At 34.8% G+C, this 23589-nt stretch overlaps 1 protein-coding gene across 3 annotated transcripts in view; it reads left to right on the top strand.

The window, feature by feature from the left end:
• HERC4 (HECT and RLD domain containing E3 ubiquitin protein ligase 4) overlaps positions 1–23589 on the top strand; it is a 108389-nt gene that overhangs the window by 37130 nt on the left and 47670 nt on the right. For all 3 annotated transcript variants that reach the window (XM_081157958.1, XM_081157960.1, XM_081157959.1), the window contains 5 exons: positions 909–1000; positions 6510–6640; positions 12707–12867; positions 22734–22810; positions 23096–23220. In XM_081157958.1, the coding sequence (XP_081014084.1) occupies positions 909–1000; positions 6510–6640; positions 12707–12867; positions 22734–22810; positions 23096–23220 (586 nt within the window). The remainder of the gene's footprint in view (positions 1–908; positions 1001–6509; positions 6641–12706; positions 12868–22733; positions 22811–23095; positions 23221–23589) is intronic.

The raw sequence follows: 23589 nt of genomic DNA on the forward strand, positions 1-23589 counted from the left end.
TGCAAGGCCAAAAATATAACACTTTATCATAAAATAAACTATAGAAAGTGTAACTGCACAAAAATTCTTTGTTGTTGGATGTTCATGAAAAGAGAGTTGAAAGGTATTACTTCAAATTGGTAAACACATTATTGGCCAACATTGGTGGAAAGAAGCAATAAAATTATTTTGGAAAGTAACATGAAGCATTAATCTATTTGAGATTTTCCAGGAAATATTTAAATAATCTGAATCATTAAATTAATCTTCAGTTTTAACATTGATGCTAGAGACTTGAAAATAAACATTTTGAATTTAAAAAATTATAACTACTTGAAACAAGTTGGGATCTTAGAATTGATTTTTCATAACTACATTAGGTTGAATGCCAGTGTTTGAAATACAGAAACTAATTGCAGGAAGTTCAACATAATTGTAATGACTTAATGGACAAAAGTGAGTTGTTGGTCTAGTAACAACTGGTATTGATAACTGAATAATACTCTCAAAAAGAACTTTAAAATATTTTTTTCTGCATAAGAAAAATAGGGCATTATATCTCTTTTCTGCTAGAAAGTAGCAGAAAGTATAATTTTCAGATTTTTAAAGTAGGATCCTGTGAGCTTAATTATCATGAGGTAAATATAAAGTATGGGTATGGATTAGTCAAATAGCTTTGAAATTCCTTGATTGCTGGTTGGCATTTAAGCATTTTAGCCTTTAAATTAATCTTTTTAAATCCCCCCTTTATCACTGTAGAATAGAAAGGCCTGGGAACCCAAGTTACTAGGCTTGTAGTACAAAATCATTGAATCGTGGTTAAAATTATTTAGTCATCACTGTCCACTGAGCTCGGGAAGCTATACAGAAAACACAGTTTAGAAGAATTTTAATTAAATATTGTTAACGTCTCTTGTTGAAATTTTCAGATAGGTATGTTCCTAATTTACTAAAGTCACTAAGAACTCAGAAAATAGTTTATATTTGTTGTGGAGAAGATCATACTGCTGCACTAACCAAGGTATTGTACTCCTATAAAACTTCTTTATTATTACTTATAGAAGTTATTTCATGATTAATGAATGTTTTCATAATATGTACATTAAAACTTGAGTGTTATTGATATCTAAAAAATAACTTATCTTGGAAAAAGGACCTAGATTATTTGTTCTCAAAAACAATCTACCTTAATTTTCAAATTTGTTCTATGTTATGAAATGTGAATTGTAATCTTCTGTTAAATGTGGTGATAATATATATTGTTGAGTTTCTCAGCTTTGTGTGGAATACTACTTAGATAATATTTTGAATGAAAGAATTCCTTTTAAGTTTGTCAGACTTGCCATGTTGTGTATATCAATCCCACTTACACATAGCTCTGCCTGTTTTAATTTAGCTCCCATTTGGCTAATAAATATTATATAACAAGCAATAGAAGATACTGAATAGAGGATATAACAAGTAACAGAGGGATTGTTATTATCCATAGCCCAAGTATTATGCAGTCAGTTATAGTGAGCTTTTACCACAATGTTATTAATGGCTTTAACTCTGACATCTCACTTTATTAGGTATGTGCCAATTCAGTGTCAGTACTGCGTGTTACTTCTTTCACGCAGTGATTAGAAGTAAAATGAAAATAAAAACATTAACCTTTACCAGGAAGATTATTTATTATAGTCATGTTTATATAAAGGAACTGGCAAGTTTTCATTGGCTAAATTAGAAATGAATGTTTTGCTTTGTTTTCTTTGTCCTGAATAGCAGATAAAATTAGCAAGAAAAAATTAACTTCTAATCAGACTTTATAAAACTCTATACACTCCCATATTGGAATTTTAGGATGATAAGAATTATTATTAGTCGTTATTAAATATAGCGTGCTCATTTGAAAAATATTATAACGACCAATTATAACAGTTAATTTCGAAAAATTTTATATTTTCTTTTAGTAAGGATGTTTTACTGTATCTACCTGCTGATCTTATTACCTTAGTTTGATTGTTATAATTCAGATTATAAATGTAGTCACAAAAGTCTTATTAAATCATGTTGGCAAGTTATAAATTTTAATCATTCCCTTCTGTCATTGGCTGTTAAAATAATAGTAAAAAATATTTTGCATAAAATCATTCGTTGGGACTAACTTTGGTAGAAAGACTCATAATATTAATGCTTTTCAAATTCACCCTTTCAAATAATCATCTTATTTTCCCAGGATATAGAACTATTTTTGTTTATTGAGTTTTTAAAATGCCAATTCTATTAATCTTCTGTATTCTTTTCTCTAAAAAGTAGTTGGTGATACTTATTCACTGGAGTTTTTGGTGTTTATTATTTTTTTTAACAAAATGAGATTATTTTAAATATCCCAAAAGTAAAATAGTTTATTTTGCCTTGATTTAAGTCAGGATATAGTTCTATATCTATACATCTTTTGCTTTTTTCTGAAAGAATTTTTTGCAAATAATTAAGATTACTTTTTGAAGAAGTTCCCTTGTGTAAAGCCTGCATTTGTAAAATTACATTAGAAACAATTTTAAAACACTTTTAAGAGCTATAAATAGGGAGACATGCATGTGATGGATATGAGGACACTACCACAAAGGTGTCAAAAATTTTCGTTTATTTACAAATTCATCATGCAAATCATACATAAAGAGATAGATAGATAGATAGATGATAGATAGATAGATAGATAGATAGATAGATAGATAGATAGATAGATAGAAGATATACCTTTTGACTTAGCTATCCCACTTTTAAGAATCTGTCACAAAGATATGAAATTCTGTATGCATGAGGCCATTTATTATGGCATTATTTTAATAGCAAAAGAGTGGAAGAATCCTAATGTTTATTTGGATAAACTGTGGTAACTTCCTGCAGTGTAGTACCATGACCTATAAAACAGAATGAGGAAGATCTCTATATTATGATGTGGAATGATCTCCAGGATATATTGTTTAAGTAAAAAGAGGAATAGAATAGGGGTTTTTTTTGTATAAGAAGGGGTAAAATATAAACACACTACATTTTACTTATATTTTTAAAAAAATTAAGCTAGACCAACTGTACTTTGTCTTACAGTTTTGACTTTGGAACCTAGAAACTATTACAATGAAAAGCAAACACACATACACACACGTTCGTACGCATATGTATGTATTTTTTATATATTTAAACATTTAAAAACTTAAAAGCATAACCAGTGATGCAACTACAGGAAGAAGAATTCTTTTAGGTCATTACAAATTACAGTATTTTGTTGTACATCACTAGTGGAAAATAGCCTAAGAGTGGACAATTCACAAAGAAATGTTAAACTGTATTCTGTAGTCTCATAATTGGTAGTATTTTTAATATATAGAGAGTAGGATAAAGCAAATAAGTACTTATTTTACTGTCATTAGAAACTGTGATTTCCAGCTTCAGAGAAGAGATATAAAATGGTAGGAATTAAAACCCTGTGATCTTTACTTTGAATCACAAGTATCATTATAAACTCTTATTTTTAACTTCTAAAAATATAAGAGTTTTTTTTCTTTTTTTACCATGATCACATTAAGGCCCCAGAGGTAATTAACAGCGTGCAATCTGGAAGCAGTGATCACTTCTTGATTGTTGTAGACACTATACCAAAAGGATCCAGGGCTTCTAGATAAGAATAGTCTTTGGCATTGTATGCTACAAAAACTCAAAGACTACTAAGGTCATGTCAGAAGGACAACTTGAAGACTCTTACTAGTTTACAAAATGAAATAATGACTGCAATAAATAGAAGTATACCAAACGTATAAAAATCCATGACTTATAATGATACTTTGCTCCAAATTAATAAAAAGCAAACTTCCTTGCTTTATCTTTGGAGGTTGCTAGGACAACAACTCATTTTTCTAAAAATTAGTAAATAAAAAAAACCATTTCTCCTGCCTCTTATTAGCAAATTGTATTTCAGGGTAACTTAGTGGTTGATGAGTTAAATTCTCTTTAGAACAATTCCAACTAATAAACCCAGAAGAAATAAGAGTAGAAAATCTCCATTTTAGACTCTAATGAAATAATGAATCTAGGTAAAAATCAGCAACATTAAGCTTAATGAAGATGAATTGGGTTAGAACATATTTACCTACTTTTAAAAAAATTATAGTTGACATACAATTTAAATTTTTTATTATTATGACTTACATATTTCGTTGTTAATCCTCATCTGAGGATATTTTTTTCATTGCTTTTCAGAGAGAATAGAAGGGGGGGGAGAGAGAGAGAGAGAGAGACATCCATCCATCCATGTAAGAGAGACACATTGACTGGTTGCTTCCTGCACGTGCCCTGATCAGGGAGCGAACCCGCTACCTTTCAGTGCTCAGGACAACACTCTTAACACTGAGCAACACTGGCTGGGGCATGACCTACATTTAAAAAAAATATATGGCTTTATTGATTTTCAGAGAGAGGAAGGGAGAGGGATAGAGAGAAACATCAATGAGAGAGAAACATCATTGATTGTCTCCTGCACACGCCTACTGGGGATTGAACCACAGCCTGGCATATGCCCTGACTGGGAATCGAACCATGACCACTTGGTTCCTGGGTCAACGCTCAACCACTGAGCCACACCTAACCAGGCATGACCTACATATTTTTAACATCATCAACCAGACATGCTTTCTGACATGATGTAATAAAATAATCAGGAAGATCTGAACATGTCCTCAGTATTAGATGATACTAAGAAACTAATAGTAAAGGGGTTAGTTCATCAAGCGGATGTAACAATTGTACCTATATAGCACCCCGTATAGGAACACCTAAATATATTAAGCAATGTTAACAGATTGGAAGGCAGAAATAAACAAATGCAATAATAGTAGTGGACTTCATTACCCTACCTTTTTAATAAGGAGTAGGTCATTTAGACAGAAAATCATTAATGAAATATTGTACTTGAACTACACTTTATATCAAGTAGACCTAACAGACATATACAGAACATTTCATCCAGCAACAGCAGAATACACATTTTTTTCAAGCACACAATGGAACATTTTTGCTGGAGAGATTATATGTTAGGTTACAAAACAAGTCTGAACAAATTTGAGAAGGTTGAAATCATATCAGGTATCCTTTCTAGCCAAAGTGGCATGAAAATAGGAATCAGTAACAGGAAAGCCAGAATATTTCCTATGTATGGAAATTAAAAAGCAGACTCCTGAATAAACAGTGGGTCAAAGAAGAAATAAAAGGGTAATCAAAAACTACCTTGAGAAATGAAAATGGAAACACAACATACCCAAACTTAACGGGATGTGACAAAAGCAGTTCTAAAAGGGAAGTTTTTATTTATAAATATCTACACTAAGAAAAAGAAATATATCAAATGAACCTTCATACCTCAAAGAACTAGAAAAACCCCCACTAAGACCAAGTTAGCAGAAGGAAGGAAATAAAAATCAGAGCAGAAATAAATGAGAGACTAGAAAAACGTTAGAAAAGATCAATAAAACTAAGAACTTTTTCTAAAAAGGTTAAAAAAGTTAACAAATCTTTAACAGACTAAGAAAAGAAGAGTCAAATCAGAAATGAAGAGATATTACAACTGATACTGCAAAAATACAAAGAATTAGAGACTACTAGGAATAATTATATGCCAACATTGGATAACCTAGATGAAATGGATAAATTCCTAGAAACATGAACTACCAAGAATGAATTGTGAGGAAAAGAAAATCTGTAATAAAGAGATTGAAGCAGTAGTCAAAACTCCCAAGAAAGAAATGACCAGGACCAGATGGCTTCACTGGTAAATTTCTACCATTAAAAAACAATAAATGCCAATTTTCTCACACTCTTACAAAAAAAAGAAAAGGCAGTAAATCTTCCAGACTCATTTTTTGAGACCAGCATTATCCTGATACTAAAGCCACACAAAGATACAAGAAAAAATATTAGCAAACTAAACTCAGCACATTAAAATATTCATATACTGTGATCAACTGGGATTTATTTCTGGAATGCAAGGATGGTTCATTATCTACAAATCAATCAATATGGTAAACCACATAAACAGAATGAAGGATAAAAATCATCATCTCAACAGATGAAGAAAAATAGCTTTATTTGTGCAGTCTGGTTACATATACTTTTATGTTAAGAGTATAACTAGTTTGAAAACTGAAGATACCATTTTAATGGTTTTGTCAAATTTTATAAGTGTGTACTTGGGATTCAACAAGAATATAATGACAGTGAAAGGCCAATGCCAAGTAGTTATTAGTATCTCTCTAATGATGACTTCAACTAAATATAATGATAAGAACATAGTTAAATACTTTAAATATGAGAAAATATTTAGCCATGCACCTGGAACTCTCTTCATTTTTAGACATTTTACCTTAAAAAGTTAGGTATCATCTGTTAAATTGTGAATATAAGTAAAAAATTAATTCCATATAAAGATTAATTTATTTTTCTGAAGATTATTTACTTTCATCAGGCCTTCTAATGATAAAGGTTTTTGCCTTTTTTAGGAAGGTGGAGTGTTTACTTTTGGAGCTGGAGGGTATGGTCAGTTGGGTCATAACTCTACTAGTCATGAAATAAACCCAAGGAAAGTTTTTGAACTTATGGGAAGCATTGTCACTCAGATTGCTTGTGGAAGGTAAGCTGTTATATAAGAGTATTTTGAACTCTACAACACAATTATTTAGGGATGTTCTTTTTTAACAGACCAGAGGTCTTTTATTTTTTTGACACCTGCTAACACCATGAAATTCATAGGAAATAGGTTCCAGCAGCTCAAGCTTCTTTCCATTAGAGGTTCTTACAAAGTGTGAATCTCTGGGCGGGAGCAGGCTGGCGTTTCAATTGAACCCCCCAAATCCTTTTCCTTTGGCATACTTTCTTTTTGATTTTTTCCGTCACATGTTTCAGGAAGCTATCTCAGCTCTTAGAGACTTAATAAGCTCAATACGTACATTCTCTTGCAAGAAGAATCTTGCCCTTGTTTGTTTACAACGGTGTCAACAGCATGCTGGGTAAACACTGTGAATTCTTCCAGTTTTACCATGGTAACATTTGTGAGTCATTCCTTGTTGAACCCTTCCTTTTGTGCCCTTCCCTTGATGTCTACAGTGTCACCCTTTTTTTGTAGATTTGCATGTACAAAGGAACAACTTTATATTTTCTAAAAGGCCTAGAGAACATGGGGGTGCCTCTTTACCTTTGTGTTAGTTATTTTTGCAAATTAGTGAAAGATGGCAGTTCCAGCTGAAAGGATTTTTTAAAATGAGTTGTTTAGGAATCTAGTAATCTAAGATAAAGGAATTCTCCCCTAAATGCCTAATTTGCTGTTGAGGAGTCATAGTAACAGGAGAAACATCTTTTATACTGACTATTTTCTTTATCTGAGGTAAGATACTGATAATGTATATGTAATACATTTATTATTTACTAATAATGTATATGTAATACCTTTCTTTATCTGAGGTAAGATACTAATAATGTATATGTAATATTGTATTGTCTATAGCAGTACTCTTGAAGGGAAACTGGAGATCCATCTTTTTTGTTTGCTTTCACTTTTTTTTTTTTTTTTAAAGAATAAGGGAATTAACCAATTATTTATTTAATACATAGGATTAGTTAGTGATGAAAGTTGAATTAGAATACAGATCTCCTGATTCCCAGTTGTTGGGAGTAAATAGAAGAGTCAGAGCTTTGAAAGTGAGCTTTACCTTTGGTGGTTTATATTAGATAGACCCCGAAAGGGTAAATGCAAGTTAACTCATTTTGACCATTTAGCTTAACTTTTTTCCACCTAGTATGTATTCTTTTACATTATAGTTTAGTTTTGCCAACTGTTATCTTCAGGCACATGGAATCACACTGTAGGTAGACTTTGGTGACTTTTTTTTTCTTAACATCGTGCGTATATGATTATCCATATGTGTGTAGCTATGGCTTCTCATCATTAGGTTTCATTGCTGTGTTTTATTTAATTATATGCATACATAATTATGTACTCATCCTATTACTAATAGGCATTTGGGTGCTTCCAGTTTTGGGAAATTATAAATAGTGTTGCTTTGAACATTTATTGTATGATAAGTAGACCTTCCTATTTCTAAAGTGTATATACCTAGATAGAATTGCTGGGTTATAGAAAATACTTTACTTGAATTTTGCAAGTTAATGTCGCCCTACTTACCAAAATGGTTATACTAATTTACATTCTGATTAGCATTGTATGAGAATTCGTGACACTCAGTGTCTTTGTCACCATTCAGTATTGTCAGATTTTAAAAAAAATTTTTAATTCTTGCATATGTAGCATTACTTAATCATGATTTTAATTTGCATTTTCATGATTTATAGGGATTGCATTGAATGTGTAGACCACTTTGGGAAGTATTGACATCTTAACAATATTAAGTTTTCCAATCCATGAATATGGGATGTCTTTTAATTTCTTTCAGTAATATTTGTAGTTTTCTTTGTCTTTTATCTTTTTGCTTAAGTTAATTTTAATTCTTTTTTAATTTTTTATTGATTTTTTTTTTTTTTTTTTAAATAGAGAGGAAGAGAGAGGGAGAGTTTTACTTTTTTTAAAAAAAATATATCTTTATTGATTTCAGAGAGAGAACAGGAGAGGGAGAGAGAGAGACAGAAACATCAATGATGAGAGAATCACTGATCAAGCCCACAACCCAGGCATGTGCCCTGACCGGGAATCGAACCCTGATCGCCTGGGTCCTAGGTCGACACTCAACGGCTGAGCCACGCCCGGCCGGGGAAGAGGGAGAGTTTTAGAGACGCATCAGTTGTGAGAGTGAAACATGGATTGGCTGCCTCTTGGACGCCCCCTGCTGGGGATTGAACTAGCAATCTTTTGGTGCATGGGGCAATGCTGAGCTAACTGAGCCACTCTGGCCAGGGCTTAAGTTAATTCTTAAGTATTTATTTTTTTTGATAGTGTTATAAATGGCACTTTTCCCTTAATTTTTGGATTGTTGGGTATAGGGTTTAGAAATGCAACTGATTTTTGCATGTTAATTTTGTTTCCTGCTTTGGTGACATTTGTATTAGTTCCAATAGTTTTTGTGTGTGGAATCTTTAAAGTTTTCTACATATGAAATTATATAATTTGTATACAGAGGTAATTTTACTTATCCTTTCTGTTTTAGATGACTTTTCTCCTCCCTCCCTCCCTCCCTCCCCCCTCCCCCTCCCTCCCTCCCTTCCTTGATCCCTCCCTCCCTCCCTCCCTCCCTCCCTTCCTTCCCTCCCTTATCCTCACCTGAGAATGTTTTTTCCGTTGATTTTGATTTTTAGAGGGAGTTGGGAGGAAGGAGGGGAGACAGAGAGAAATATCGATGTGAGAAAGAGATGTTGATTGGTTGCCTCAGGGGTCAGGGATCGAACCTGCAACCCAGGTATGTGCTCTTAACCAGGAATCAATCCCATGACCCTTCAATGTATGGGCTAACACTCTAACTACTGAGTCACACTGGCCAGGGCTGATGCCTTTTATTTTCTCTCTCTTTTTAAAAATTTATCTTTATTGTTGAAAATATTACAGATGTCTCATTCCCCCCCCCCCCCCATTGACCGCCTCCACACCACTCCTGCCCCCTCCCCAGGCCTTTACCACATTATTGTCTGTGACCATGGGTTATGCATATATGCATATAAGTTCTTTGGTTAATTTCTTCCCACTCCCCACCGCCTTCCCTCTGAAATACAACAGTCTGTTGCATGCTTCAATGTCTCTGGGTCTATTTTGTTTGTCAGTTTATTTTGTTCATTAACTTCTTAAAGAAGACTCTTCAACATTTCATGTAATACTGGTTTGGTGGTGGTGAACTCCTTCAGCTTTTTCTTATCTGTGAACCTCTTTATCTGACCTTCAATTCTGAATGATAGCTTCCCTGGGTAGAGTAATCTTGGTTGTAGGTCCTTGCTTTTCATCACTTTGAATATTTTTTGCCACTCCCTTGTGGCCTTCAAAGTTTCTTTAGAGAAATCAGCTGACAGTCTTATGGCTGCTCCCGTGTAGGTAGCTAATTGCTTTTCTCTTGCTGCTTTTATGATTCTCTCTTTGTCTTTAACCTTTGGTATTTTAATTATGATGTGTCTTGCTGTGGGCCTCTTTGGGTTCCTCTTGTTTGGGACCCTCTGTGCTTCCTGGATTTGTAAGTCTATTTTTTTCCCCAGGTGCGGGAAGTCTTCTGTTGTCATTTTTTCAAATAGGTTTTCAATTTATTGCTCCCTCTCTTCTCCTTCTGGGGCCCCCACAATGCAAACATTGGTATGCTTGAAGTTGTCCCAGAGACTCCTTATAGTGTCTTCATATTTCTGGATTCTTTTTTTCTTTTTCCTCTTCTTATTGAGTGATTTTGCCTTCTCATATTCTAAATCGTTGATTTGATTCTCATTATCCTTTGCTGTTGATTCGCTGTAAATTATTCTTCATTTCAGTTAGTGTAGCCTTCATTTCTGACTGGTTCTTTTTTATGTTGTTTATGTTCTCACTAATTTCCTTAAAATTCTCACTAAGCCCAGCCGGGCATGGCTTAGTGGTTGGGCATCAACCTAGGTTCCAGGAGATAGCGGTTGATTCTCGGTGGGGCACGTGTCCTGGTTGTGGGCTTGATCCCTAGTCAGGGGCATGCAGGAGGCAGCTGATCAGTACTCTCTCATCATTGATGTTTCTCTCTCCCTCCCTCCCTCTTCCTTCCTCTCTCTGAAATCAATAAAGATACATTAAAAAAAAAATTCTCAGTAAGACCTTTGAAATTCTCATTACGTTCCTTGAGTATCCTTATTAAACTACTACTGTATCTAGTAGTTTGCTTGCTTCCATTTCATTTAGTTCTTGTTCTGGAGATTTCTTCTTTTCTTTCCTTTGTGATATGTTTCTTTTCCTCTGCATTTTGGATGTTTCCTAGTGTTTGTTTCTATATATTACGTGGAGCTGCTATGTCTCCTGGAATTGGTAGAGTGGTTTTGTATAGTAAGTGTCCTATAGGGTCCAGTGGCTCAGCCTCCCCAATCACCTGAGCTGGGCCCTCTAAGTGCTCTCTACTGTGGGCTGTGTGCACTATACTGTTGTAGTTGAGCCTTGGTTGCTGTTGGCATCACTGCGAGGAATTGACCCGCAGGCCAATCGACTGTGAGGACCAGCTGCAACTACAGCCAAAGAGCTGTTGTGCTGGAGACACCCCTATGGAGCAGGATTTACTTCAGTGGGGCTTTGGTGTTCACCGAGTCCACCCCTTGAGTGTGTCACTTGTTAATGTGGTAGGGTTGTAATCTGGCGTGTTTGAAGCTCACCACCAGGTGCACCATCTCTGGGGCCTCCCAGGAGGTGCAAAGTCTGTCTCTGACTGTGCTTTGCCCAGGGCCACCCAGCATGAGCTACACAGAAATCTGTAAATGGCCAGCCGGGCGTGGCTCAGCGGTTGAGCGTCAACCTAGGATCCAGGCAATCAGTGTTCGATTCCCAGTCAGGGCACATGCCCGGGTTGCGGGCTCGATCCCTGGTCGCGGACCTGCAGGAGGCAGCCGATCAATGACGACTCTCTCATCATTGATGTTTCTATCTCTATCTTTCTCTCTTCCTCTCTCTGAAGTCAATAAAGATATATTTAAAAAAAAAAAAAAAAAAGAACTCTGTAAATGGCTGCTACTTGTGTTGTGCCCAGGAGAGGCCAAGCTATGAACCAGTGCAGGCTGCGGCTAGTGCGGGCCTGGGGCCACTGATCTAGAGGTATAGGGCTTGCTGAAGCTAACTGCTGCTTGTTTGAGAGATTTTAGGAAAGTCTTAAGCCTAAGACAAGAGAAGCCAGTTGCATAGAAAAGCCACTGGAAATGGCTTGGATGATCCTGCAAGTAGGGAAGCGAAGGATCTCAGAATCACCAGGGTAGGGTGAAAAATGTGAGCCAGGTTGCTGGAGATTCAGATATGATGCCTGATTGCTGGCTCTAGGGGGCAAGGGGCAGGGGCACTCAACAAATGAGCAGTAGCCTCTGCCAGCACTTCTTCCTGGGAGAAAGCTGATTCTAGGCAAGTTAGTTCCTCCCCGAATGTCCCAGCGCTGAGCTCAGAAGGAGTGCATCTGAGTAAGTCTGTACTGCCAGCCGTTTAAGGGGATCTGCCTGGGACTCCAGCAGCACCGTGTTACTCAGCCACAATCTCTGCTGGTTTTTTCAGCCAGAAGTTGTGGGGGTTTCTTTTTTCTGCACTGGAACCCTGGGCTGCGGGGCCTGATGTGGGGCTGGCACCCTTCGCTCCTCTGGGAAACCACCACAGCCAAGGTATCCCTCCTGATTTTAAGCCGCTGCACCTGTGTGGGACCAGCCAGTTCTGTGATTCCACCTCGAGTCTCTGCCCTTCCTACCAGTCTCAGTGTGCTGCTTCTTTAATTTCCTAGTTGTAGGACTTCCCTTCAGCTAGATTTCAGGTAGTTCTGAATGATGATTATTAAATTTGGACCTTTGTGGAAATATTCTGGACCATGCTTATGCAGCTACCTGTGTGGTACAGGATTAATTAGTGTGGAGTAAGGCTATTAAGTATTTTGTACAGAATATTTTAGAACTATAATAGCTTTATTCATTTATTTTTGAAGACAAAACTTATATCGTTAATATTTGTATGGTTTTCTAAATGTAAATTGTTGAGAAGGTAACATTAAGTCTGAGGTTTTCTGTCATTTTACTCTAGGCAGCACACTTCTGCTTTTGTTCCTTCATCAGGACGAATTTATTCCTTTGGACTTGGTGGTAACGGGCAGCTAGGAACTGGTTCAACAAGCAACAGGAAAAGTCCTTTCACTGTGAAAGGCAATTGGTTCCCTTATAATGGGCAGTGTCCACCAGATGTTGGTAAGTTCTGTTATAGTAAATCTTTGCTACACACATTAAATTTATTGTTAAAATGTTGCTCTTAAATCATGAAGTTTTCTGTTTGAAATGAAAGAGTTAAGGATACATTGTTTAGTGAAAATGAGACACAAAACAGTGTAAATGGTTGCTTTGTTTATATTTGCTTATATACATAAGGGAATTTGGGATAAAGAAAGTAATAAAAAGTGGTTTCAGAGGCTTGGACATATGGGAACTTGGTGGTGGCTAGATACAAATAGAAAGGAGTATTTTTGCTTTTTATTTTTAATTGTGGTAGGATATACATAACAAAATTTATAAACAACCATTTTAAGTGTATAGTTCAGTATTGTTAAGTATATTCACATTGTTATGCAGCCGTTCTCCAAAACTCTTTTCATCTTTCAAAACTAAAACTCATTTATTAAACAACTCTCCATTTACTCCCCCCACTGGCTGGCAACCACTATATTCAGGGTTCTGTCTCTACAAATGTGACTTGATCTAGGTACCTCAGATAAGTGGAATCATACAGTATTTATCTTTTTGTGACTGGCTTATTTCATAAACTGAGCATAATCTCCCTAAGATTCATCCATGTTGCAGCATATGTCAGAATATCCTTTTTAAGGCTGAATAATGTTTTATTATATGTCTGTACCACATTTTGTTTATCTACTTATCTGTTGATTGGCAATAGGATTGTTTTCACCTTTTGACTATTGTGAATAATGCTGCCATAAACATGGGTATACAAATATCTCTTGGAGACCCTGCTTTCAATTCTTTTGGGTACCTATGGGACTTTGAAATTGTTAACATTTTCTATTTTTTTGAAATATGATTTTATTGCCTATTTAAAATACTAAAATTTAAAAATTTGCTTTTTATACCCCTACTGCTTTAACCAAATATGTAACTTATTTATTTTTATTTTCTATTATTCTTTCAATAGATCTGGTTACTTTTTCGTTGCTATGAACTTGTTACGTAAACATTTTGAAATATTCAAGGGCTGTTTTCTCATTCATGTCTTTGACATGCTACAGCCAAAATGTGCTTACACATATATAGATAATATATTTCCTTTACCATCCTAAACTATTCTTCAGAATTGTTTAATTTTATCTATGTCTGACTTTCTTTAAGAGTTTCCTTGAGTTGTGGGACTTGAGTCCTGTTGAGACTTTATTCAGTGGTGAGCATACTATGAAGATTGACATTTGAAAAGGTCCATAAATGTTTATTATGAATAATCTTGAAGATTCTTTTTTATTTATTTATTTTTGGTAACTAAAAGGCTGTCTCAGTTATGCTTCTATTTTGCAAAGGTCAAGATGTGATACTCTTTCCTTGTTTTTTGTTTGATTTTGTCTTTAGAATATGGCTTCATTTTCTTCCAGTTAGTTAGGTTTGGAACATGTATTTATTTTAGTAGTAGTTTTCTTTTTCTTGTGTCCTCAGCAGCATGTTGGTGTTTTATCATATCAGTTTCTTCCATAAAAAACACTAATAACCTAATAAAGATTTTATATTTTAAAGCAGTATGGATATTGTGAAGAATCATGTATTTCTGTTTATATAATATAGTCATTTAGGAATGCATGTTGTCACCATTGAAATTGTATACATTGAGATTATTTGCATTAAAATGAGAAAGCAGATGGAATTTTAAAATTAGTAATTTTGCTACAATTTAGTTTCATCAAAAAATGATTGATTCACAGTAGCCAAAAGGTGCAAACAACTCAAATGTCCATCTACAGATGAGTGGATGAAAATGTGGTGTGTATCTGTAATCAAATAGTAGTCCTCATAAAAAGGAATGAAATTTTGATCTATGCTACAAGGTGGATGACCATTGAAAACATGCTAAGTGAAGGAAGCCAGACACAAAAGAACAAATACCATATGATTTCTTTTCTATGAGGTACCTACAACGTTCAAATTTACAGAAACAGAAAGTAGAACAGAGGTTACCGGGGAAGAGGAGGTGAACGAAGAGATGCTGTTATGGGTACAGAATGCCTGATATGATAAAAATGTTCTGGAGATGAATCTCATGATGATAGTTGCACAACGTTGTATATGTGCTTAATGCCGCTGAGTTGTACACTTTAAAATAGTTAAAATTATAAACTTTGTTACGTATCTTTTACCACACTATATATATGGCATATATACAGGGTGGGGCAAAAGTAGGTTTACAATTGTGAGTATGCAGAACAGTTTATTCTTGTATTATTATTTATTAATTATTGTATTATTTCCCATACAGACAGCTGTAATCTTACTTTTGACCCCCCCGTATAATGGTTGATAATTTGCACTATACTAAAGATGTGTGGCATAAACAGTAGTTAAATGTGAATTTAATTTAGTCAACCCCTCTAGAGACGAAGCCCATGGCCCTGACCATAAATCACATTGTTAGCATAAACTTAATCTTGTGTGGCCTTAATACACAGGTAAGCAACACTTTTTAAGAGGCTGTTCCAAAGACTTCCAGGTTATTTCCTTGGAGCTGGGCAAAGGGCAAATCTTTCTTTAGAAGGCATAAAGTTTGGGTTGCTGTATTAGTGTGCTAGGGCTGCTATAACAAAATCTAAACTGAGTGGCTTGAACAACACAGAATTTATTGACTCATGGTTCTGGAGGCTAGAAATCCAAGATCAAGGGATTGACAGAGCTGCTTCCTTCTGAGGGCTATAAAGGAAAATCTGTTCCATGTTTCTCTTCTAGTTTCTGGTGGTTTGCTGGCAACCTTTGACATTCCTTGGCTAGTAGATCTCTGCCTTCATCTTCACATGGCATTCTTTCTATGTGCATATTTGTGTCCCAATTTTCCTCTTTCATAAGAGGAAATCTTGTATTAGGGCCTACCCTGCTCCACTTTGACCTCAACTCAACCAGTTACATCTCCAAAGACCCTATTTCTGAATAAGGTTATGTTCTGAGGTACTTGGGATTAAGACTTCAACATATGAATTTTTGGGAGACAAAGTCAACACATGACACTGTCCCAGATCTGATGCATTAATCCCTTACTGCACTGGAGGCATTGCAGGCATTGGCTTCATAAGTACAGCCAACCTTTATTCCTTAAAATTACTTGTACCAAATTCAACAACCATCATTCTCAAATGTGACACTGCAGATAAATCCTTGCTTACATAATTGATTTAGTCAATCAGTTATGAAAGAGGTACAAACTAGTAAGAAGGCGAACAGATTCTTACTGAATTCATGCAAATAACTATTACTATTAAAAGAACAGAGTTCTAGTAAGAGTTTGAATTCTTGTTAAGATCTGTAGATCAGCAAGGATCAGATATATATTTTTTAAATTGTTATATAACATTTTATTTTCAGGTGTACAACATATGACTCCGTATTTGTATATATTGTGAAATGATCATCACACTAAGTCTAGTTAACATCCATCATCATAATTATTTTCTTGTAATGAGAACTTTTATGATTTACTCTCTTAGCAACTTTCAAATTGCAATACAGTACTATTAACTGTAGTCACTATTCTGTACATTATTTCCCCATGGTTTATTTTATAACTGGAAGTTTTTACCTTTTGACTCCCTTCACCCATTTTGCCCAGCCCCTGCCTCTGGCAACCACCAATCCACCAATCTGTTCTCTGTATCTATGAGCTTTGTTTTTTGTTTTTAAAGATTCCACATATAAGTGAAATCATACAGTATATGTTTTTCTCTGTGTCACTTCACTTAGTATAATGCCCAAGGTTCATCCATGTTGTCACAAATGGCAAAATTTTCTTACTTATGGCTGAATAATATTCCATTGTGTTTTGACGTTATCTAAGCCATGTTTCCTCAGAAGCCTGTATCCAAGTGTCTATTCTTTGAAGTATAAGTGGGTTTCAAATACCTGTTGTAGTCCTTTTCCCAGGACTCTGAAATTGTCCTTCTTTGAAAACACACACTCTGGCCTACAGTTTATAGGAGAGCCTTTGCACAAACATAAGAGTAAAACAATTAGTAGGTGACAGAAGCTTGAAATGACTTTGGCTAATTTAATACTGATAATTGTCAAGTGGAAAGATCTGATGAGGGTTCTTAATAAGAATAATATGGCTGACAGGGAAAGATGTTTCTGTGACACACAAAAAACATTTATTCCAAAAGACTTTTTTAAGCACAGTGTTTTCTGAGGAGGATGATTAACCCCATTCTCAAACAAGTCAGTGACTTTGGCATCTGATTTATAAATATGGATGAGTAACTTTCTGTAGATGAAAAATTCTTGCTGTAGTAATCCTGAAACCTAATGTACCATTACTAAAACCATGCATATCAAGTAAAGAGATTCTGTAAGTCAGGGATCAAATTTAGACATCTATATTTTTATAAAACTCCATTGGTAAGCCTGAAATACACCTCTATTTGAAAACTACTGTAGAAGATATTAAGTAGGAATTAAAGCAGTAAGATAGTAACAGAAAACATTTAAAATAAGTTAAATAATGCCCTGACTGGTGTAGCTCAGTTGATTGTCATCCTATGCACTGAGAGGTCACCAGTTTGATTCCCAGTTGGGGCACATGCCCTGGTTGTGGACTCGAGCCCCAGTAGAGTGAGTGCAGAAGGCAGCTGATTGGTGGTTCTCTCTCATTGATGTTTCTCTCTCTCTCCCTCTCCCTCCCTCTCACTCTCTCTCTGAAATCAATAAAAACATTTTAAAATAAAATAAGTTAAATAACTGAAATTAGGACTGAATTTTAATAAATATAGGAAAATTTGACAGAACTGTTGGAGTTTTGAATAGTATTTCCTTTCATATTTAAACATAGAAAGTAAGAATATTGATGAATCTCCAGGGATTCTCATAAAACAAACAATTTTTTAAATAATTATATTAAATTGTATTTTATCATATATATTTATTTAACCTGGGGAAGGTTCAGTATCTTTTCTGATGGACAGTTCTTCCCGTGTAACTCTTATTAATAGTAAAACATCAAACAGACATAATTATTATTGACATCTCTTCTTATATGTTGAATGAAATCTTTGTGATTCTCCAGCGCCTCTGTAGGAAATCTCAAAGATAGTTTCACATAACACTAATACACTTCCCCAAATCAGATTCTATTTAGACTCTGATTTGGGGAAATGTATTAGTTTGCTAGGGCTGCCATAACAAAATACTACAGATTGAGTGGATTAAACAACAGAAATTTATTTTCTCACAGTTCTGGAGACTCAAAGTCCAAGATCAAGGTTTTAGCAGGCTTGGTTTCTCCTGAGGCCCCTCTCCTTGGTTTGCAGATGACTGCCTTTTTGCTGTGTCCACAGATGACTTTTTCTCTATGTGTGCATGGCAGGTGTTTCTTCCTTTTCTTATAATGGCACCAGGTATATTGGATTAGGGCCCCAACCTAACAACTTAATTTCACCTTAATCCTCCTCTAAAGGTTCTATCTCCAAATGTAGTCATATTCAGAGGTACTGGGAATAGGGTTTCAACATAAGAATTTTGTGGGGACACAGTTCAGCTCGTAGCAGAAAGGCAAAAATTAAAAAAAGTTGTGAGGAAAAACAAAAAGTTGTGAGGAGATTTGAATATTAAGATGTAATACTTGCTTATTTTATTAAAGAGAAAAAGTCGGTAAAATATTTCAAAATAAATATAGATAGTAATGTGATTTAAAAAAACTTTAGCTCCTTTATGAGTGAGGAATCTTTGTTCTTTTTTCCCCTCAAAAAAATGAAAGGCAATAAAGTCAACATAAAACATAGAAAATTATTCTGTTAAGACACAGAATTTTTGCTATCTGATTCCACAAAAAATAATATATTATAGGTAAAGTCATTAACCAGTAAATCACAGGAGCACGTCCTTCAAAAATGAGTGAACTTTGCTAAGATTATAACAAATTTCATACCTTCTTTCACAGTCAAGTATAAACTGAGGCAATAAAAATTCACTTACCATGTTCTGTCTTTAGTTACGCTTTCAAATTCTGGAACAAACTGATACTTGCTTGAGGACAGTCAAGCAAAATTACTTTCATGTTAATACTGAGATGTTATCTATGTTAACATGCAGTGCATGTTATTGCTCATCTTCAAATAAATCAGTATTTTGTTAATTTCTTAATTTTCAATTCTAATATAGTAAGTATGAGTGCTTTTAAACTACATAAACAGAAACCCAAGCATATTGGAATAGTTTCCCACCCTAACAACCTCATTTTACCTTAATCACTTCTTTGGAGGCACTTTCTAAACAGTCATATTCTGAGGTACTGGGGTCCTAAATAAGTCCTAAGAATAAAAAGGGGTTCAGAGACCATAAAAAACTATTCCTTTTCCTTGTAAATCAAAAGCACACACATAGTTGTATCTCTGTCACTATTGCTCCTAAATAGAAGTACAGTTGGCCCTCTATTTCTGCAGGTTTTGCATGCATGGATCCAACCAACTGTGGATCGAAAACAGTACTTTCAGTCTATGATTGGGAATCTACGGACTCAGAGGGCCAATTGTGTGCATTGTTCTGTGCCATTTTATATACGGGACTTAAACATCTGTGGATTTTGGTATCCTGGCAGTAAGTGGGTGGAGGGTATCCTGGAACCAATCTCCACAGATATGGAGGGACAACTGTACAATTTACAGTATTGTAAATAGCTCAAAAACACCTCTCAAGTGGAGATACTCCTGAAGAGGGGAGTCCTAACCAGATTTAGTTTTGTTTTATTTTGCATTGGGGCCTATTTCAAAGTCTTCGCAATTTTTCTTGACAATGTATTTAGTGAAGAGTAAGGAGACTGAACTAGACCTCCTAGATGTGACAACATATACTATAAAACTGTAACAAATCAGATTATTGGTATATGCATAGATATTCAGATCATTATAACTTAATGGAAAGTCCAGGGTTAAAAAAAATCCCTGTATAGGCATTGTTTATAGGTTTTGTTTCAAATTCAAACTCAATTTGATTGGTAATGGCTTTTGGATGTAAGACTTGGAGAACACTTGAGATAGAGAAGAGTGCCAAAATTGTTTAGAGTTTTGTGTTATAGGTGGAAAAGTTAGTGTCATTTTATAAACAAAACTAGACATCACTTATACGTGGAGAAGGGAGAAGAATTACTGAACACATGAAAATTGGGGGTGCGGCAGAAGTCAGTTTAGAGTCTAACCTCACATTATATACTAGAATAAGTTATAGATGGATTAAAAAGTTAAATGTAAAAAAATTAAGATGATAATTCTGTGATTTGAAGATGGGAAGAGTCCCATTCAGCATTATGGCAATGAAAGTCTTCATAATGAATGAGATAAATCCATTTGATTAAGTGGAAAAATAAATCTTCTGCAAGTCAAAATTAAATAATTATTTAGGAAAATATTTGTAGCAAATACAGTCTAAGGTTAATGACCTGAATTTTTAAAGGGCTCATAGATAATTGGTGAGAAAAAGAAGAAGATACCTAATAAACAAGACAAACGTTAAGACAACAAATAGGTAAATTAATGGAAATTCCAAAGCAGGATATTCATGTTACTAAGAAACATGCAAAACTTATTATCCTCTTTACTGTCAAGAAATGCAAATTCAAAAAGCAAAAGGATAGTAGATAAATGGAAATAATTATTAATCCTTTCTTTTCTATTGTAGGATAACAAACTATGTAGTAGATAGGGGAAAGCTAATGGTCCAGCTATGTTTTTCATTGATTCCAGAGAGAGAGAAACATTGATCAGTTGCCTCCCATATGCACCCTGACCAGGGATCGAACCTGCAACCCAGTATGTGCCCTGTCCAGGAATCAAACCTGCAACCCTTTGGTGCATGGGATGGTGCTCTAACCAACTGAGCCACACCGGCCAGAGCCATATCATCATTTTTAAACCTGCAATGAATTAATGGTCTAAGCATAGCACATGAGTGGTTACTAACATCATAAAAAGGAACCTAATCACACATTATCTGCTTACTGGTGGGGAAACAATCCCATTGTCACTATCATGTAATACTTTTGTTGAAATAATCAAACTCTAAAACCTCTCTAGATCCAACTGTAAATTTACAGGAAATACAGAAGACTCGCCCCCCCCCCCAAAAAAATGTTAGGAGAAAACTTGGGGATACAGTCAGCAAAATACAGTCTGCAGGAAGCTGTATAGGACAAATGACTAGGTTTCACCAACTTTTTGTAGTAGTAATTAAAAGGAAATTAAGGAAAATAATTTTTGGTGCTCTACTCACAGCCCCTAGAAACCTATTCATGTACTGTAGATTAGTCATCTGTCTTTTTATTTGAGAGAGAGTGGGAGGGAGGGAGGAAAGGAGAGAGAGAGAAACATCGATTGGTTGCCTTCTGCATTCGCCCCTACCCAGGCTGGGGATCAAACTTGCAACCCAGGCACATGCCCTTGGCCAGGTATCGAACTCGAGACCCTTTGGTGCACTGGCCTATGTTCTAACCACTGAGCCACACTGGCCAGGGCTCATCTGTCTTCTTAATAATTATTTATAGAGGACAGAATTACATTTTAGGAGTAAAAGAACAACATCCTGCTAAGTTTTTTGAGGAAATGAACGATTTCATGCAGAATTGTGAGAATGGTGTAGAGAAAAGATTTTTAAGTTGAATGATCAGTTTATTTAATATTTTAGATTTTCCCTTTAAATCTGTTCTTAAAAGTTGTTTTTGGCCTCAGAGCTTTCTTGTTACTTGTGGAAAATTGGGTCATATTAATCTTCTGAACTCTTTTTTTAAATTTTTTTTTAATTTTTATTTTTTTTAAATGTATCTCTATTGATTTCATAGAGAGGAAAGGAGGGGGAGAGAGAGAGAGATAGAAACATCAATGATGAGAGAGTCATTGATCGGCTGCCTAGCCTGCAACCCAGGCATGTGCCCTGACCGGGAATCGAACCCTGATCTCCTGGATCTTAGGTCGATGCTCAACTGCTGAGCCACGCCCGGCCGGGCAATCTTCTGAACTCTTAAACTTTTATTATTATGTTCTAAGTTAGATAAATATTATTTTATATTATGTATTTATATTAACATATCTTTTTTAAAAGGAACTCTATTGTCCCTTCTTCTGCTAAATTTGCTTATTAATTTTTATGTCTTTGGATTGGATTTGGATTTTATTGATAAGTAGTTGTCATAAAAGAACTATGTGTGTTATCTTACTTTTGTACAGCTATATTCAAGGAGAAAATAACTTTATATAATGAAGTATTTACTCAAGTTTTAACATTTACTTTGTTGTCATTCTTTTTAAAAATGAATATTCTTAATTTTTATTTTCTTCTAAGCTTTTATACCACACCTTACATTCAATTTGTACATCATCTTCAGTTTAAAATTGTTAAGATAATAAAGATACATACTAGAGCCAGTGTGGTTCAGTTGGTTGGAGCATCATCTCATACACCAAAAGGTTGTGGGTTTGATTTCCTGTCAGAGCACATACCTATGTTGTGGATTCGATCCCCAGATGGGCGGCAATTGGTCAATGTTTCTTTCTCCCTAGCTTCCTTCCTTCCCCACTCTCTCTCAAAAAAAAAAGATATAGACTGTAAAACACCGTTTTTTGTGCAGGACAGAGGAAGACTTGTAAACTTAGCAAATGCTGTTTATGCTTGTGGGATCCTTTAATTTTTGTCACTTGGTCAGTCTCATTTCCATAGCAATTAGAATATTCCAATTTATTTTATATCATTGAGTCCATGAGTAGGAGGTCTAATTAAGTTAGATGATTAAGAGAAAATCCAGTAGCATATTTGATGTTTTTGAAAATGTGGTATAAATCTTGATTTATTTATTATTATTCGTTTACATTTTATTTTTATCACAGATTCTGAAGAATATTTCTGTGTAAAAAGAATTTTCTCAGGTGGAGATCAAAGCTTTTCACATTACTCTAATCCCCAGGTAATAGTAGTCATATAAATAAATAATTACTAAGCTCAAATAATTTTGAAGAAATTTTTGAACCCATAAATGTTCATTATATGTTATAAAGTAATTGCCTTAAATTCTTTTCCTCAAATCTACAAAACTTTTGGTTCATTTAAGAAGTTTTTGTTTCAAGTGTTTAGTAGATATTTACATGCTTTTTAAATAAATTAAATACATAGTATATTTGATTATATATCTGGGTTTAGATTATATATAATATCTCCTCTCTCTGACTAATCTACTTGTTTTAAAATTTAGAACTGTGGGCCACCAGATGATTTTAGATGTCCTGATCCTTCAAAGCAGATCTGGACTGTGAACGAAGCTCTGATTCAAAAATGGCTGAGCTACCCCTCTGGAAGGTTTCCTGTGGAGATAGCCAAGTAAGAAAGGCATTTTACTTACACACGCACAACCTCTAAGCTCTGTGGTAGAGCAACCTGTACTTAGGAGATTTTATTTAAGTGAATATTTTATTAAATGTCACCTTCTGAATGGTTTATGTATAAAAGTTAAAATGTCTAGAATTTCTATAGTAATGGATATTTTAAGATATCTTTCACTTAGATTTATGTTAGAATTCTTTCATATACATAATGATACAGGAAATGACTTAAAATATTAAATATAGTCACTTTAAGATTGGGATTGAAATATGTTTCTTGTAACTTCCTAGTGGTCACTGTCTTAACTTTTATACTCCTTGGAAGATTTGAGTATTACTTTCTTGAATATTTTGCTTATAGATAAAC

Source organism: Miniopterus schreibersii (genome assembly GCF_964146895.1).
Source record: "Miniopterus schreibersii genome assembly, chromosome: 14".
NCBI lineage: Eukaryota > Metazoa > Chordata > Mammalia > Chiroptera > Miniopteridae > Miniopterus > Miniopterus schreibersii.